General features: G+C 47.9%; 2 protein-coding genes across 2 annotated transcripts in view; one reads left to right on the top strand and one right to left on the bottom strand.

Annotated features, from left to right (window-relative positions):
* Positions 1-8,919: 8,919 nt before the first annotated feature.
* Positions 8,920-12,625, top strand: LOC117374178 (serine/threonine-protein kinase pim-1). Its single transcript, XM_033970355.2, has 6 exons — positions 8,920-9,312; positions 9,877-9,983; positions 10,139-10,189; positions 10,300-10,666; positions 10,767-10,943; positions 11,051-12,625. The coding sequence occupies exons 1-6, from the start codon at positions 9,240-9,242 to the stop codon at positions 11,221-11,223; spliced, it is 948 nt and encodes a 315-aa protein (XP_033826246.1). The 5' UTR covers positions 8,920-9,239; the 3' UTR covers positions 11,224-12,625.
* Positions 12,626-14,967: 2,342 nt separating this feature from the next.
* The window catches only part of LOC129456418 (scavenger receptor cysteine-rich type 1 protein M130-like), a 142,744-nt gene continuing 138,456 nt past the window's right edge, over positions 14,968-19,255 (bottom strand). Inside the window, exon 22 of the mRNA XM_055223308.1 lies at positions 14,968-15,038. Coding sequence (XP_055079283.1) covers positions 14,968-15,038 — 71 coding nt within the window. The remainder of the gene's footprint in view (positions 15,039-19,255) is intronic.

Genomic DNA, 19,255 nt, shown 5'->3' with positions numbered 1-19,255 from the left:
TGGCTACACCACTTTAATAACAGTAGAGGGCGCTGTTTCCCTTCTATGCCGTGCCAGTTCTTTCCATCTTATTATTGTGAGGTATTTTCTAGCAGTGCAGCGCTACATCAAACTAGTATCTTGATTTACTAACACGAAGGTAAATGACACGTGCCACGAGGGGGTGCAGACCTATGGAATGTACCGGAACACATGAAGATTTTGTGCACGTCTCAGGACTCTGTTCTGTCCTTTCCTCAGAGTCTGTTGCTTCATTGTTCACATTACCTGTGTGGATCATTAAATCCTTCTGACTTTGTTTCTATTGTAAGCGTCAAAGACCAAGAGAAACATAAACATTCTTACATTATTCTTATTGCAGTAATAATTTCTAATGATAATAATGTCTCTTATAGTCTAGCAATAACTGCACATTCCTTTATTCCATGTAACTCCCCTCATTTTTAATCATCAAACACACTGTACAGATCTTTATTCAGATTTAACAGTTTCATGTTGCTCTGTTGTAGATGAGGTAAAGCAGTACGAACATTTGAACATAAATTGCGCAGCGGACTCCATTTTCTTCTCTTTCTTGCGTAGTTGCGGTGCATGATGGGATATAGAAGTGCGTGAAGTGTGCACGGATGCACGCTTCGGTTACATGGAAACGGTGAAAAGGGAAGGGCAGGTTTGTCGGGCGCATTCAGTAGGGTGCGTTGAAATGGGACAGCCCTTGTCGCGCCAGAAATTATGTAACTGCCCTTCGATGCACACTTCGAATGGTGATTCTAAGGCCAGTTTGGCAAATTGGGACACGACCTGAGTCTCCTCTGCAGGGTGGCCGGGCGCTCTCTTACAGGGAGGGTGAGGAGCTCAGTCACACAGGAGTACTGTTCCTCCTTGGGGAGGTGGTCATGTTCCACCACAGCACCGAAACAGCTCTGCTCAAAGTTACAAATGATCTCCTCCTCTCCTCCGACTCTGGCCACCTCTCCATCCTCATCCTCTTGGACCTCACTGCAGCCTTCGACGCAATCAGCCACTCCATCCTCCTGTCCCGCCTCAAAAACTCACTCAGCATCACCGGCTCTGCTCTCCTGTGGCTCCAGTCCTACCTCACAAACCGGCAACAGTCATTCACTTCAACCATTGCTCCTCTTCCATAGCCCCCCTGCAGCAGGGAGTCCCCCAAGGTTCGGTGCTCGGTCCTCTCCTCTTCATTCTCTACATCCTCCCCCTCGGCAACATCATTCGTCGTCACGGTCTCCGTTTTCACTGCTACGCTGACGACATCCAACTTTACATCTCCACAACATCCATCAACCCCACAATCCACTCCACTCTCACCCACTGCCTAACAGACATCAAAAACTGGATGAATCACAACTTCCTCAAACTTAACAGCGACAAAACAGACTTCATCATCATCGGCCCACACAACATCGCCAAATCCTCACAACACTTCACCCTCCACTTTGACAACACCACACTCTCTCCATCCTCACTCATCCGTAACCTCGGTGTGCTCCTCGACCCCACTCTTTCATTTGAACCCCACGTCAAGCACATAACCCGGACTGCATTCTTTCACCTCAAAAACATAGCCCGTCTCCGCCCATCACTCACCTTCTCTGCCGCTGAAACTCTCATCCATGCATTCATTACATCCAGAATCGACTACTGCAATAGCATCCTCTACGGTACACCATCCAAAACCCTCAACAGACTACAGTACATTCAGAACTCCGCTGCCCGCCTCCTCACCCACACCCGCTCACATGAACACATCACTCCTGTCCTCCACAAGCTCCACTGGCTCCCCGTCCCTCAGCGCATCCACTTCAAAATCCTTCTCATCACATTCAAAGCTCTCCACAACCTGGCCCCTCCTTACCTCACAGACCTGCTCCACCACCACACTCCATCTCGCTCCCTCCGCTCCTCCAGCTCCAACCTCCTGTCCCTGCCCTGTAGGACCAAGCTCCGAACCTGGGGGGACAGAGCCTTCTCCATCGCTGCCCCCACCCTCTGGAACTCACTACCTAAACCCCTCCGTGACTGCTCTGACCTCCCCACCTTCAAGAAAGAACTCAAAACTCACCTGTTCAAAATCGCTTTTAATGCTTGATTTTATGTTGTAAATTTTTGTGATATTTTATTATTGTATCCACTGTGAAGCGACTTTGAGTGTCCTGAAAAGCGCTATATAAATAAAATGTATTATTATTATTATTACCTAGGAGAGGCTCCAGGAGAAATTGGAGGGACAGTGTCTCTCGGCTGGCCAGGGAACACCTTGGGGTCACTTCGGAGGACTGGAATCACCTGAATCAGTCACATCCATGTGAAGAGATAAGTCCAGCAACTTTCATTGAAGAATGCACCTAACGAGAAATGCTAACTGCGCAGATAATGCAGTTAGCCACAGGCTAAGTTTGCTCACTCAGCGCTAGCTAATTTCTACATCTCAAACATGTTTAAGTTATGAAGTATTCTCACAAAGGTCTCTGACTTATATAAGGGTTAAAGGACATGTGACCAGCTCATTACATGATTAGTTAATATTCAAATAAAATCCTGCCTCGTTTTTTTGTTATTTTGTTGAATATAATGTTACTTCCTACAGACATAGAGGTAATTCCATAACTGTTACCTAGCAATCAAAAAGTAAACAAGGGCCCACACGTCCACTGAACGACACGATAAAAGACAGACTGATTATGGTAAACGTAGGTTTAAAGTGTCATTGGGTTTGAGTCAGAGGGAGACATCTGAGTCCTATCTGCACCTTTCTGAGGTTTGATCTCAGTCTCAGAATTCTTCACGTAAATTTGTCAAATTTAAACATGGAAATGTCCCCACAATGAGAGAAATACCCGCCCACATACATTGGGTTTACACAAAAACTTCACACACTCATGTTGGTTTAGATGATTCTTAGGACGTTTAATGAAGTTTAAAAAGAAACTTCAGCCCTGTCCTCCTCCCCCTCCTGTCCTCCTCCTAACCTCCTCCCCCTCCTGTCCTCCTCCTAACCTCCTCCCCCTCCTGTCCTCCTCCTAACCTCCTCCCCCTCCTGTCCTCCTCCTAACCTCCTCCCCCTCCTGTCCTCCTCCTAACCTCCTCCCCCTCCTGTCCTCCTCCTAACCTCCTCCCCCTGACCTCCTCCTAACCTCCTCCCCCTCCTGTCCTCCTCCTAACCTCCTCCCCCTCCTGTCCTCCTCCCCCTCCTGTCCTCCTCCTAACCTCCTCCCCCTCCTGTCCTCCTCCAAACCTCCTCCCCCTCCTGTCCTCCTCCTAACCTCCTCCCCCTCCTGTCCTCCTCCTAACCTTTTCCTCCTCCTGACCTCCTCCTGTCCTCCGCCTGTCCTCTGCCTGTCCTCTGCCTATCCTCTGCCTGTCCTCCTGACCTCCTTCTGACCATCCTGACTTCCTCTTGAACTCCTCCTGTCCTCTTCCTGACCTTTTGCTAACCTCCCTCTGATCTCTTCTGACCCCCCTGACCTTCTTCTGACCTCCACCTGAAGTCCTCCTGTCCTCCTCCTGACCTCGTGACTTCCTCTTGTCCTTGTCCCGACCTCCCTCTGATCTTCTGACCTCCCTCTGACCTTTTCCTGACCTCCTCCTCATGACCTCCTCCTGACCTCCTGACCTCCCTCTGACCTCCTCCTGACCTCCCTCTGACCTTCTCCTGTCCTCCTCCTCCTCATCTCCTCCAATTTCCTCCTGTCCTCCCTCTGACCCTCCCCTGTCCTCCCCGTCCTTCCCCTGTCCTCCCCTTGCCTTACCTCTGCCTTCCCTCTGTCCTCCCTCCTCCCCCGTCCTCTTCCAGTTCTGCCTCTGTCCTCCCTCTGTTTTTCCTCTGACCTACCTCTCTCCTCCTTCACTCCATCTCTGCCAACCCTCTGTCCTCCCCCTCTCCTCCCTCACTCCATTTCTCTGTCCTCTCTCTGTCTTCTCTCTCTCCTCCTTCACTCCATCTGTGTGTCCTTCCTCTCTCTCCGTCTCTCTGTCTCTCTCTACTTTCCTTGCTTCCTCTCTCCTCTCTCTTTCCACTGTCTCACCCCCTCTCTCTGTCAGTTTCTTTTTCTCCTCTCCTCTCTTCTCTTCCTCCCTGTTTCTGTCTTTCTCCTCTCTTTGCATCCCCAGATTTGTTTGCCTGCTTCTTTGGCCCTCTCTCACTGGTGCGTCCCCAGCCTTATTTGCATGTTTGTGGTGTGACATCATTGCAGAGCAGTGTTTTTGAGTCAAACGGAAACGTGGGAAATTCCCCCGAGAAAAAGTCCAGAGAAAACAAAGATGAATAGAAAGAGAGAGAGAGAGAGAGAGAGAGAGAGAGAGAGAGAGAGAGACTGGAGCAGAAACAGGAAATAGGAAGTGATTCTTTTAAAGGAGGGCAAATTCAACAGGGAGTCCAGAAATGGTCCTGGTTTAGACCTTTTTAGTCCTGGTATAGACCAAATTCAACAGGGAGTCCAGGTCTAAACCAGGTTTACATCTGGTTTAGGTCTCTCTGCACACCAGCTTAAAATTCCAGCATTTACACCTTGACCCTCACCTGTCTCACCTGTCACACCCTCACCTGTCTCTGAGCCCATACTAGCTCCACACTAGCTCCACACTAGCTCCACACCAGCTCCACACCTGCTCCACACTAGCTCCACACTAGCTCCACACTAGCTCCACACTAGCTCCACACTAGCTCCACACTAGCTCCACACTAGCTCCACACTAGCTCCACACTAGCTCCACACCAGCTCCACACCAGCTCCACACTAGCTCCACTCTGAGCCTGACATCAGTCGGACGTCACATGATGGGAGGAGCTAGCCCATATTGAAGAAGTAATGCAGAAGAAACCTGTTTTTTTGGGCCTCTTCTGTCTCTTCTCTCTCAGGTGTGATTACCTGCTCCCTTTCTGCTCCTCTCCTCTCCTCCTTTTTTCTCCTCTCTCTCTTCTCCTCTCTCTTAGGTGTGACTGCCTCCCCCTACTCCTCTCTTCTTTTCTCTTTTCCCTCTCTCAGGTGTGACTCCCTCCTCCTCTCCTCTCCTCCCCCCCCCTCTCTTCTTTAAATCCCTCTCTCAGGTGTGACTTCCTCCTCTTCCTCTCCTCTTTTCTCTCCTCCCTCTCTCAGGTGTGTCTGTTTGTGGAATGTGAGGATTGTAAACGTTTGAACTCGTTTTCTGCTCGGGGCAGAATTCTTTTCATTCCTGAGTTGTGAAATGTAAACTTCACCTCGCCCAAAGTCAATAAAAGAGAGAGAGGAGAGAGAGAGCGCGAGAGAGAGAGCGAGAGAGGGAAGAGAGACAGAAGGAGAGGAGAGAAAGAGAGGGGAGAGGAAGGAGAGAGGGAGAAGAGAGAGGAAGGGTAAGAGGGAGAGGGAGGAGAGTGGAAGGAGAGAGGGAGGAGAGAATGAAAGAGAGAGAAAAGGAGAGAGATACAGGGCACCAGGCGGGTACAGCGTGGGATCTGGGTCACATGGTTCATTTGAAGCCAAACGCTGTGGGTGATGTTACAATATGACCCCCCCCACCCACCCCCAAGTGCGGTGGTGGAGATGGAGGAGATGAAGGAGATGGAGGTGAAGGAGGTGGAGGGTCCTGGATCTTGCAGCTATTAGGGTCCCGACGGAGTGCCACCTACTGCCCAGTTTCGGTATGTCCTGCCTGAGAGAGGAGAGAAACAGCGGAGAGAAAATGAGGAGAGAAAATAAGGAGAGAGGAGGGGAGAGTGAGACGGGAGGGGGGAGGAGGGAGGGAAAGAGAAAATGAGGTAAAGGAACAAGAGATAAAAGGGAGGAGGGAGGAGAGGAAAGAAAGAGTGACTGAAAGAGGAGGGAGGAGAGAGTGGGGAGAGAAAGAGCGACTGAAAGAGGATGGAGGAAGGGGGAGAGGCTTATAAAGAATAAGAATAGCAGCGCGGGAAAGCCAGGCGTCGGGGGAGGAGCAGAGACGGGGCATCAGGGGCAAAAGGAGGAGGGGTCTGTAGTTCGACTCCTCGGGGCCACCCACCCGAAGAATGAACAGAATGTGTCTCTCTCTCCATTTGAAGAATGGCTTTGAGAACGATAGAAACGAGAGAAACGACAAAAATGCAAACGAAAAGAAAAGAGAGGAAAATCACCCTGTGAACCCAGAGACCTCATAAACCCAAAGACCAGACCAGTACCGAGACTAAGACCAAGACCAGGACCAAGACCGGGCCAAGACCAGACCTAGACCAGACAAAGACCAGGCCAAGACCAAGACCAGACCAAGACCAGATCTAGACCAAGACCAGACAAACACCAAGACCAGGCCAAGACAGACCTAGACCAGATCAAGACCAGACTAAAACCAAACCAAAAATAGGCCTGTGAGTTTTGAGGACTGTGTGTTTTGAATAGGCCTGTGGGTTTTGAGGACTGTGTGTTTTGAATAGGCCTGTGGGTTTTGAGGACTGTGTGTTTTGAATAGGCCTGAGTTTTGAGGACTGTGTGTTTTGAATAGGCCTGTGAGTTTTGAGGACTGTGTGTTTTGAATAGGCCTGACCTTTGAGGACTGTGTGTTTTGAATAGGCCTGTGGGTTTTGAGGACTGCGTGTTTTGAATAGGCCTGAGTTTTGAGGACTGTGTGTTTTGAATAGGCCTGAGTTTTGAGGACTGTGTGTTTTGAATAGGCCTGTGAGTTTTGAGGACTGCGTGTTTTGAATAGGCCTGAGTTTTGAGGACTGTGTGTTTTGAATAGGCCTGTGGGTTTTGAGGACTGTGTGTTTTGAGTAGGCCTGTGAGTTTGGAGGACTGTGTGTTTTGAATAGGCCTGTGGGTTTTGAGGACTGTGTGTTTTGAATAGGCCTGAGTTTTGAGGACTGTGTGTTTTGAATAGGCCTGTGAGTTTTGAGGACTGTGTGTTTTGAATAGGCCTGTGAGTTTTGAGGACTGTGTGTTTTGAATAGGCCTGTGAGTTTTGAGGACTGCGTGTTTTGAATAGGCCTGAGTTTTGAGGACTGTGTGTTTTGAGTAGGCCTGTGAGTTTTGAGGACTGCATGTTTTGAATAGGCCTGAGTTTTGAGGACTGTGTGTTTTGAATAGGCCTGAGTTTTGAGGACTGTGTGTTTTGAATAGGCCTGTGAGTTTTGAGGACTGTGTGTTTTGAATAGACCTGTGGGTTTTGAGGACTGTGTGTTTTGAATAGGCCTGTGAGTTTTGAGGACTGTGTGTTTTGAATAGGCCTGAGTTTTGAGGACTGTGTGTTTTGAATAGGCCTGTGAGTTTTGAGGACTGTGTGTTTTGAATAGGCCTGAGTTTTGAGGACTGTGTGTTTTGAATAGGCCTGTGAGTTTTGAGGACTGTGTGTTTTGAATAGGCCTGTGAGTTTTGAGGACTGTGTGTTTTGAATAGGCCTGAGTTTTGAGGACTGCGTGTTTTGAATAGGCCTGAGTTTTGAGGACTGTGTGTTTTGAATAGGCCTGTGGGTTTTGAGGACTGTGTGTTTTGAGTAGGCCTGTGAGTTTGGAGGACTGTGTGTTTTGAATAGGCCTGTGGGTTTTGAGGACTGTGTGTTTTGAATAGGCCTGAGTTTTGAGGACTGTGTGTTTTGAATAGGCCTGTGAGTTTTGAGGACTGTGTGTTTTGAATAGGCCTGAGTTTTGAGGACTGCGTGTTTTGAATAGGCCTGAGTTTTGAGGACTGTGTGTTTTGTATAGGCCTGAGTTTTGAGGACTGCGTGTTTTGAATAGGCCTGAGTTTTGAGGACTGTGTGTTTTGAATAGGCCTGAGTTTTGAGGACTGTGTGTTTTGAGTAGGCCTGTGAGTTTGGAGGACTGTGTGTTTTGAGTAGGCTTGCGAGTTTCCTGTGAGGTGTGAGAGCAGTAAAGTGTGAGTCATGGAGCTCGTGCTCTTTGTTTACAGACATGTCTGTTCCACAGAAAATGGAGCAACATTCCAACGAAAAACACCCAGGAGAAGAGCGGCAAAAGCACACAAGAGAAAGACAGAGGGAGGAGAGAGGAAAGAGACAGAAGGAGAGCGAAGAGAAGGAGGGGAGAAAGAGAAGAGAGGGGAGAGAGGGATGGAGGAAGTGAGGGAAAGAGGGAAAAGAGAGAGAAAAGAATGTAGAGGAAAGGAAGAGGGAGGTAGAGATGAAGGAGGAAAGAGGGAGGAAGAGAGAACAGGGAGGAGGGACAAAAGCCAGACTGGGTTTCCCGCAAAAAATCTACAAAGACACTGAGAAAGAGGAGGAAGAGAGAGGGAGAGAGCATTACCAAGGAAAAGGGAGGGAAAGACAGAGAGATATTATAACAATTATGTCATAATAATGTATGAAGACTAAAACAGAACAAAACTAGAACTAAACAAGAACTAAACCAAAACTAAACCAGGACTAAACCAGGTCTAAACCTGATCTGAACCAAGTCTGAACCAGGTCTAAATCAGGTCTAAACTAGAACTAAACCAGACCTAAACCAGGACCAGGACTACACCAGGACTACACCAGGGCTACACCAGAACTAAACTAGGTCAAAACCAGGATTAGACCAGGTCTATACCAGGTCTAAACCAGGACTAAACCTGGACTGAACCAGGCCTTAACCAGGTCTAAATCAGGTGTAAACCAGGCCTTAAGCAGGACTAAGCCAGGTCTAAACCAGGACTAAACCAGATTTAAACGAGGTCTAAATTTGGTCTGAACCAGGTCTAAACCAGGACTAAACCAGGTCTAATCTAGGACCACACGTGGGTCTGTGTACACCGGCTCCATGTTAGCCTCGTGGTCTCTCCTATCACTGCTTTTGGCGCGCTCAGGTTCCCGCCCTCTGTGTGTGTGGGCGGATCTGGTTTGTGATTGACGTGATGCTCAAAAGGGAATTTGCGCTCCCATTAGTCGAGTAGACGGAAATGGGCGGGCTGAGTCAAAGGAGTCCCGCCCCCTTCACCCCTGCCTTATAAGGTTTCTCCCGCCTTGTGCGTCAGTCAGAGTAGAGCGCACAGTGCGGCACTGAGAGGCACGGAGCGCACAGACGCGTCACTCTAGTGTTTTACTCCCGTGTTTACACAGAGCGACGCACGGCCGCTGCGGAGACGCTCCTCCGCAAATCACGGACCTTATTCTGATTTGGATCAAACGGTTTGACGCACCCGGATGTTTCAGACACCACGCAGAGCTTAACGGAAAACCACCGCGTGTTTGTGGAGTCTACATCGACCCGGGACTGCCCGGAATCATCTCCAGAATCACCTCCCGGGTCACCTCCCGGATCACCTCCGGACACCACCGGAATGCTGCTGTCCAAACTGAACTCCCTCGCGCCGCACCTGGACATGCCGAAGATTCAGCTTCAAGTTCACCCAGGTCAGTGCCTCCTCCGGCTGTGAAAACCCCCTCTCCCCGACCCCCTATCCCCACCTCCTCTTCCTAGCTCTGGGAGCTCCGTCTGCGGCGGTGCGCGCCTCCCTCCCGGTCCCTGGAGTAAACCAGGACCGGGACAAAAACAAGACTTAAGTAGGAATGAACTGGGGCTAAAGCGGGACTAAAGCGGGACTAAAGCGGGACTAAAGCGGGACTAAAGCGGGCTTGGTGCGCTGGACTGGAGGGCTGTGACTGGGGAGGAGGGTAACGCGATGATGGCCGCTCCATTTAGACCTTGGTCTAAAGCCGTATTCCGCTGCGTGTTTATCCCTGTGTGCGTCATTATAACGACGCACGATTAAAGCCGTACACTCTATTTTTAACGTCACGGACCACGTGATAGGACCAAGTGGATCTGAACACGAGCTACGTGCCCGCGGTTAGTCTATCATCATTATTAAGGATAAATGATTTAAGTGGCGTCATGCTCGCCTCTGACCGACCTCTGGACCGCCTTTGGTCGCTTCTGACCCGTTTCTGACCGCCTCTGACCCTCTGTGTTTTTAGTGAAGGAGCGCGAGCCCTTTGAGAAGCTCTACGCGGTTGGACCGGTGCTGGGCAGCGGTGGCTTCGGAACCGTCTACTCCGGATCACGGATCTCCGATGGAACACCGGTGAGTGTCCACGGACCGAACCGGGTCAGAACCAGGACTAAACCAGGACTAAACCGTGTCAGAACCAGGACTAAACCAGGACACGCAGGAGGATACATTCGGGTCATTTTGCTGTGCGTGTTTGGCGCGTGTTACTGACGCCTCTGTTTGTTCAGGTGGCGGTGAAGCACATCGGGAAGGATCGTGTCACGGAGTGGGGAGAACTGGTGAGTCCCTGTCTCTTCCTGTAATGACCCTGTAGTGGCAGGAGCACATTCTGTGTTTGTTGTACAAATGTGTAAACAGTTTCTAATCACATGCACTGTGCTGTTTGCAGCCGGGCGGGGCACGAGTTCCCATGGAGATTGTGCTTTTGAAGCGGGTGGGCACAGGATCCCGAGGTGTGATACGGATGTTGGATTGGTTCGAGCGTCCCGACAGTTTCATCATCGTGATGGAGCGTCCAGAGTACGTGAAGGATTTGTTTGATTACATCACGGAGAAAGGTGCCCTACCAGAGGACCTAGCTCGGGCGCTGTTCCGACAGGTGCTGGAGGCGGTGCGCCACTGCCACAATTGTGGCGTCGTTCACCGTGACATCAAAGATGAGAACATTTTGGTGGACCTCAGAACAGGAGAAACCAAACTCATCGACTTTGGCTCTGGAGCACTGCTCAAAGACACCATCTACACTGACTTCGACGGTGAGTCAGATGCTCTCCCATAGCCCTTTGGCCCTGTGTGTCAGATGCCCCCCCCCCGTGTGTGATCCGTGTAAATTAAACTCATGTTCTCATGTCTCAGGCACACGCGTGTATAGTCCCCCCGAGTGGATCCGGTACCACCGCTACCACGGCCGCTCTGCCGCCGTGTGGTCACTTGGGGTACTGCTCTATGACATGGTGTGTGGCGACATCCCGTTTGAGCAGGACGAGGAGATCGTGAGAGCACAGCCGCTGTTCCGACGCCCTCTCAGCACAGGTAAATATATATATGCACCACAGGCAGAGCATCTGATGCACAGGGAGGACACTCCTGTCTCACACCTGCCACACTCGTGTAACATGTGCTCTTGGTTATGTGTGCAGAATGCCAGCAGCTGATTCGCTGGTGCCTCTCTCTCCGCCCCGCCGATCGCCCCTCCTTTGATGACATCATCAAGCACTCGTGGATGCAGGAGAGCACCCCCTATAGCCCCGACAAGAACGGCCCTGAGATCCTCTTGCACAGTCTGGCCCCTGAGAAGAGAGCCCCCTGCTGATACTATGCATACACACACCAGCAGAGCGCCCCAGTGACGCTGCAGCATGCTGACACAACCCACACGCAGAAACACGGTCTCGGAGAGCGCCTGGCAGAGCGCCTGGCAGAGCACCTGGGAGAGCTCCTGGGAGAGCGCCTGGGACGCACAGTCCCCGAGAGTGCCTGGGACACATGGTCTCTGGGGGGGTGAGGTACAAGGAGAGGACCTAAAGAGCTCCACATGTCTGCACCAGGACCAAACACTAGAGGAAGCCTTCACTGTGCGGGGCCTGAGGGGTACCTAAAGAGTGACTTAAATGTTCAAACGTAGCTAAGGAGACGAAGGAGAGGCTCAGGCAGCCCCAGGGCTAAACACTAGAGACCTGCACTGTGACCAGAGGGACTCCAGGGGGCACCCTACAGGAGCAATGACTCACTCGGGCCAGTGGGAGGTGCTTTCAGCTCCTCCCCTCTGAACGCTGGACTCAGATCAAAGTTGATTTTTGAAATCTTTGGTCAAACCTGTGATACTTGAAACACAAACGTTCAATTTTTTTTAAGTTTTTGTTCAAACAAACCACAGCAGTGACCTTTGACCTCCGCACTATGACCTCTGCAGTGCCCAAACACTGGACTTACCTTACAGCTGTCTGTTTTTACCTTCACTTTCTCTCTTTAAAGTGCACTGAACAATGCAAAATCAGCCATGCCCATCGGCCGCCCTTTGTCCAGTCAGTGCCTCAGAAACACAACTGTAAATATATTTATGCAGATATGTTTATTTATTTATTTATACATAATTAGAGCGGCTGAAATAAGTACCGCACTTCAAAAGGAGATGGGAGTTTAAAGGTGCACTGTGTAACTTTTTAGGTTGTGGTACCTGCCTGTATCCATGGAGATGTCATTGCTTTGCCCAGAATGTCCCAGAGTGTGAGATTAAACACATATTTAGCTACAGGTGTTTTTAATACTCAGAAATGCCACTGTGAGCGGGATCGCTTCTCCACAGACATGACTTGCTTGTCTCCGTGGAGATCGATAAACGTAATGCCACACTGTGGAACCCTTCACCAAAAAGTTACACAGTGCACCTTTAAAACATGAAACACGTTTTTGAAACATGTTTTTACTTGAATGAAATAAAATAAAACTAGTTTGAGCCCAAACTTTTCAAATGTAAAACATTCTGAGCATTCTCTTGAGTATTGTGAGTGTTTTCTGAGGCAGATTGGATTTGGTTTGGCCGAGGTTTTGGTGAAATGTAAATAAAATTGTGTATTTGTGGAAGCACTTCCTGTATCTGCTGTCTGCTTTAGTGACTGTGCACCCTGCAGGCCCAGAGGATAATAGAAATGTAAATTATTTTAGAAAATATTTTTATACAATTTTAATAAATATTTTTTGTCACAATGATTCACAATCTGCGTTTCTTTCAAGCAACAATACAACAGATTCACAACAACTTTAGTCCTGGTTTAGACCTGGTTTAGTTTTGGATTAGACCTGGTTCAGTCCTGGTTTTGACCTGGTTTAGACCTAGTTTAGAACTGGTTTAGTCATGGTTTACACCTGGTTTAGAGATGGTTTAGTCCTGGTTCAAATCTGGTTTAGTCCAGGTTCAAATCTGGTTTAGTCCAGGTTCAAATCTGGTTTAGTCCAGGTTCAAACCTGGTTTAGACCTGGTTTAATCCTGGTTTAGTCTTAGATTTGTCCTGGTTTAGACCCGGTTTAGTCCCTCTCAGTCCCTGTCAACACTTGTCAGATGAACAAAAGCAGTTAGTGATTACATTGGGCTCTATGATCATTTGAAATTACCCAACTATGGCCTGACCTGTTGACCCAGAATTTGGGTCACAAAAAAGACACCCATCTGCCCTGACCCAGTAACAGAGACATAACCCAGCATTTTTTTAGGATGAGGTTCAGTTTTGGGTTAGTCCTGGTTCAGTCCAGGTCTAGTCCTGGTTCAGTCCAGGTTTAGTCCTGGTTTTGTCCAGGTTTAGTCCAGGTCTAGTCCAGGTCTAGTCCAGGTCTAGTCCTGGTTTAGTCCAGGTTTAGTCCAGATTTAGTCCTGGTTTAGTCCAGGTTTAGTCCTGGTTTAGTCCAGGTTTAGTCCTGGTTTAGTCCAGGTTTAGTCCAGGTTTAGTCCAGGTCTAGTCCAGGTCTAGTCCAGGTTTAGTCCAGGTTTAGTCCAGGTTTAGTCCAGGTTTAGTCCTGGTTTAGTCCAGGTTTAGTCCAGGTTTAGTCCAGGTCTAGTCCAGGTCTAGTCCTGGTTTAGTCCAGGTTTAGTCCAGGTTTAGTCCAGGTTTAGTCCTGGTTTAGTCCAGATTTAGTCCAGGTTTAGTCCTGGTTTAGTCCTGGTTTAGTCATGGTTTAGTCTTGGAAAGTGTCATAATTATATTTTATTTTTATTTAACCTTTATTTAACCAGGAAAGTCCCATTGAGATTACTAATCTCTTTTTCAAGGGTGTCCTGGCCAAGACAGCAGCACAGTTACATTACACACACATTATAATGATCACACACTGTGTCAGATGCCCACCCTGTGTGTCAGATGCCCTTCTTCTGCTGGGTGGTTATTTACAGACTGCAGATATGTGATTGGCTGTTTTTCTCAAAACAAACGTCAGGGTTCTTGTAAACCTGTGTCTGAGCGCGCTCAGAGCAGCTCTGTCTGAGCGCGCTCAATTCCACTTCCTCCCACTGATTTCCCCGAATCTCAAACCATCAAACCACGATGAGTTTTCTACGAAGACACCTCCCCCACCAAATCCCCCCCACCCCCCACCCGTGGCTCCTCAGCTTCTGAGAACCTCAGACACTTCCTCAAAACTAAAGGCCACAACAGTTTTAACTTTCCACAGAAATCTGCAGTTATAAACAGGAGGGACGTATTTGCACAGTTAACATTAGTCATTCTGAAACTGAGGGACTGTCCCTGTCAATGTGTCTCTGCACCTAACCCTTCTCTGCACCTGCCTCTTCTCTGCACCTGCCTCCAAAGGGTCAAACCTGTCACGTCAAGAGCACCTCTCTGGAAGATTCATGTTTGAGAGACTGTTCTACCTCAGAGAGAGACTGAGAGCTTTGAGGTGGGCTAACCACTCTGCCACTGTGTCTGGTGCTGTCCCAGTGCAGTGAGAAGGAGGTGCTGTGTGGAGAGGGAGGAGATGCTGTGTGGAGGAGGTGCTATGAGGAGGAAGAAGTGCTGTGAGGGGGAGGAGGAGGTGGTGCTGTGAGGAGGAGGAGATGCTGTGAGGAGATGGTGGTGATGTGAGGAGGAGGAGGTGGTGCTGTGAGAAAGAGGTGTGCTCTGAAGAGGAGGAGGAGGTGCTGTGAGAAGGAGGTAGCGCTGTGATAAGGAGGAGAAGGAGATGTTGTGAGAAGGAGGTGGTGCTCTGAGGAGGTGGTGCTCTGAGGAGGAGGTGCTGTGAGGAAGAGGTGCTGTGAGGAAGAGGTGGGGGAGGAGGAGGAGATGCTAAACTGTGTACTCATTTGACTCACAGTGAAACTAACACTTCTGAGTCCTGAGATGTTCAAACAGGTTCAACAGCAAAACCACGAGTCTGAGGCCCAAAGGCAAAAGGTGTGAGGCCCAAAGGCAAAAGGTGTGAGGCCCAAAGGCACAGAGGCAAAGAGCTGAGTTTATTTCACTCCACAAATAATAAAATGTGAAAATAAAAACCATTTGAAAATGAGCAGTGTTTGTTTCTGTCAAAGGGAGAAACATGAAGTGGCACAGTGGTTAGGCCTGGCGTCTCACAGCTCCTGAGTGTAAGTCCCAAAGCGGCTGGGGTTTGCATGTTCTTCCTGTGTCTTAAACACACGAACTTAAGAATGTGCAAACAGAACTGCACATAGAATTAAGAATGTGCAAACAAAACTGCACATACAGACTTAAGAATATGCAAACAAAACTGCACATAGACTTAAGAATGTGCAAACAGAACTGCACATACAGACTTAAGAATATGCAAACAAAACTGCACATAGACTTAAGAATGTGCAAACAGAACTGCACATACAGACTTAAGAATGTGCAAACAAAACTGCACATAGACTTAAGAATGTGCAAACAGAACTGCACATAGACTTAAGAATATGCAAACAAAACTGCACATACAGACTTAAGAATATGCAAACAGAACTGCACATAGAATTAAGAATGTGCAAACAAAACTGCACATACAGACTTAAGAATATGCAAACAAAACTGCACATAGACTTAAGAATGTGCAAACAGAACTGCACATACAGACTTAAGAATATGCAAACAAAACTGCACATAGACTTAAGAATGTGCAAACAGAACTGCACATAGACTTAAGAATATGCAAACAAAACTGCACATACAGACTTAAGAATATGCAAACAGAACTGCACATAGAATTAAGAATGTGCAAACAAAACTGCACATACAGACTTAAGAATATGCAAACAAAACTGCACATAGAATTAAGAATGTGCAAACAAAATTGCACATAGAATTAAGAATATGCAAACAAAACTGCACATACAGACTTTAGAATATGCAAACAGAACTGCACATAGACTTAAGGATGTGCAAACAAAACTGCAACATACAGACTTAAGAATATGCAAACAAAACTGCACATAGACTTAAGAATGTGCAAACAAAACTGCACATACAGACTTAAGAATGTGCAAACAGAACTGCACATAGAATTAAGAATGTGCAAACAAAACTGCACATACAGACTTAAGAATATGTAAACAGAACCGCACATAGAATTAAGAATGTGCAAACAGAACTGCACATACAGACTTCAGAATATGCAAACAAAACTGCACATAGACTTAAGAATGTGCAAACAGAACTGCACATACAGACTTAAGAATGTGCAAACAGAACTGCACATACAGTCTTAAGAATGTGCAAACAGAACTGCACATAGAATTAAGAATGTGCAAACAGAACTGCACATAGAATTAAGAATGTGCAAACAGAACTGCACATAGAATTAAGAATGTGCAAACAAAACTGCACATACAGACTTAAGAATGTGCAAACAGAACTGCACACAGACTTAAGAATGTGCAAACAGAACTGCACATACAGACTTAAGAATGTGCAAACAGAACTGCACATAGAATTAAGAATGTGCAAACAGAACTGCACATAGAATTAAGAATGTGCAAACAGAACTGCACATAGAATTAAGAATGTGCAAACAGAACTGCACACAGACTTAAGAATGTGCAAACAGAACTGCACATAGAATTAAGAATGTGCAAACAGAACTGCACATAGTATTAAGAATGTGCAAACAGAACTGCACATAGACTTAAGAATGTGCAAACAGAACTGCACATACAGACTTAAGAATGTGCAAACAGAACTGCACATAGACTTAAGAATGTGCAAACAGAACTGATGCCTGTTCTCTGTGTTAAATCTGTGATCCTCTGGCTCATATGGGAGAAAATACAGGATAATAGCCCCTGGTTTAGTCCAGGTTTAATCCAGGTTTAGTCTAGTCCAGCCTCTTCCTTTTACATAAACTCAGGGAGAAGTTGGTTTTGTTCATTAAAGGTGAGTGACACAAGACACTGAACCGTCTGCTCGATCTGGACCCTGGGATCTGGACCTTGGACCCTCTACTTTGGCAATGTTTAAATCCAGGCTCAAACGGTTTAGCTGTGCACATGACTGAAAGGGTTTTATTCTGCACTTTTCTCCTTTGATATTCATTTTATGATAGTTATTTATGTTTTGATTGTTGTATTCTGATTTTAATGTCTTTCTTATTCTGTAAATTACTCTGTATATGAACTATGCTGTACAAATAAACTCTGGGATCTGGACTCTGGGTTTGGTTTAAGAGTCAACAATTTTTATGAATGAGTCAAACTGAGGTGTGGGAACAAGAGTGCCTCACCCTCCAGAGAGGTACTCCTGACATGGAACAGGACTGGAGGAGAAAAGAGGAAGAGAGAGGGGGAGATGAGGAGAGGGAGAGAGGAGGGAAGAGGAAAGGGAGAGAAGAGGAGGAAAGGGAGAGAGGGGGAGGAAGGGAGAGAGGGGGAGATGAGGAAAGGGAGAGAAATTCCTCTGGGGTGAGTCACCTCTGGGCGCTGCTCCTCAGGGTGAGTCCTTCAATGGAGAAGGTTTCACACACACGTACACACCACACATATACACACGTACACACACATACACATACACATACATACACACATATATAGACACACACACACTGCTCATGTGCAGACACACACCTCTCACATACACAGACACATCACTCAGCCACCCATGTGCACACACACCACTAACACACACACACACACTGCTCACGTGCACACACACACTGTTCACGTGCGCGCGCGCACACACACACACACTGCTCACGTGCACACACACACTCTCAGAACACAGTGTATTGTGCCCTGGGCTCTAATTATTCTTAATGACTCCTCCCTGTTTGATTCAGAGCTTCTACTCAACAGGTCACAATGTTCTGAACAGCTGCAAGTCCCAACAACTACACTAGCACCTAATACTAACACTAAACCTGAAACCCTAAAGCCTTACTTCTAACCCCTAAGCCCTAAACCCTATACAAACTAGGACAGAGGTCTGTCTCTGGTCCTATTGCAGACCATCTACATTATTATGATTACATATACAGTCTATTGTTAGGACGGAGGTCTGTCTCGCTCTATGTCCCATCACAGAAGCTTCTGGATTCACACATGGACTGACTGCTCAGGAAACAAGAGCAGACACGGCCTAATCAGACTAGTGTTGTCACAATACCAAACATTCAAACTGGATTTGGATACTAAGGAATAGATTCGATACTCAGTATCGATTCTGATACCACGATGATAAAAACACTCTTTCTTTAGACACTATGGCTTGGCTGACATGTCTCTGTAACATAGTGTAGAAGTCGGGAACAGTATCACTGGACTGGCAGACCGGGGTGGTGGTCCCTCTGTTTAAGAAGGGGGACCAGAAGGTTTGTTCCAATTACAGGGGAATCACACTCCTCAGCCTTCCCAGTAAGGTCTATTCCAGGGTATTGGAGAGAAGAATTCAACCGATAGTCAAACCTCGGATTCAGGAGGAGCAGTGTGGTTTTTGTCCCATTCGCAGAACACTGGACCAGTTACAGTATATACTTTCCATGGGGTCCTCGAGGATTCATGGTAGTTTGCCCCATTAGTTTTGTGGATCTGGAGAAGGCATTAAACCATGTCCCTCGTGGTGTCCTTTGGGGGGTGCTCTGGGAGTATGGGGTCTGGGGCCGTTTGCTAAGGGCTGTCCGGTCCCTGTATGACCGGAGCAGGAGCTATGTTTGCATTTCTGGCAGTACGTCAGACCTGTTCCCAGTGCACAGGTTGGACTCCGGCGAGGCTTCCCTTTGTCACTGGTTCTGTTCATTGTTTTTATAAACAGAATTTCTAGGCACAACCAGGGGTCAGAGGGGGTCAGACTCAGGAACCACAGGATCTCATCTCTGCTGTTTGCAGATGATATTGTCCTGATGGCTTCATCGAGCCAGGACCTGCAGCAGGCACTGGGGTGGTTTGCAGCAAGTGGCTGGGATGACAATCAGCTCTTCTAAATCCGAGGCCATGGTTCTCGACCGGAAAAAGGTGACTTGTCCTCTGTAGGTGGGTGGTGAGTCCTTGCCAAAAGTGGAGGAGTTCAAGTACCTTGGGGTCTTGTTCACGAGTGAGGGAAGGATGGAGCGTGAGATTGACAGGTGGATCGGTGCAGCGTCTGCAGTGATGCAGTAGCTGTATTGGTCCATTGTGGTGAAGAAGGAACTGAGTCGAAAGGCAAAGGTCTCAATTTACCGGTCAATCTACATTCCTGCCTTCACCTATGGTCATGATCTTTGGGTAATGACCAAAAGGACAACCAGTCAAAATGAGTTTTCTCCGTGAGGTGACTGGGCGCTCCCTTAGAGATAGAATGAGGAGCTCAGTCACACAGGAGGAGCTCGAAGAAGAGCCAACTGAGGTGGCTCGGACATCTGTGGTGGGGGGGGGGGTATGTCTGGGCATGTCTCACCAC

Source organism: Periophthalmus magnuspinnatus, chromosome 7, assembly GCF_009829125.3.
Source record: "Periophthalmus magnuspinnatus isolate fPerMag1 chromosome 7, fPerMag1.2.pri, whole genome shotgun sequence".
NCBI classification, from domain to species: domain Eukaryota; kingdom Metazoa; phylum Chordata; class Actinopteri; order Gobiiformes; family Gobiidae; genus Periophthalmus; species Periophthalmus magnuspinnatus.
This window is presented reverse-complemented; position numbering and strand designations above follow the sequence as displayed.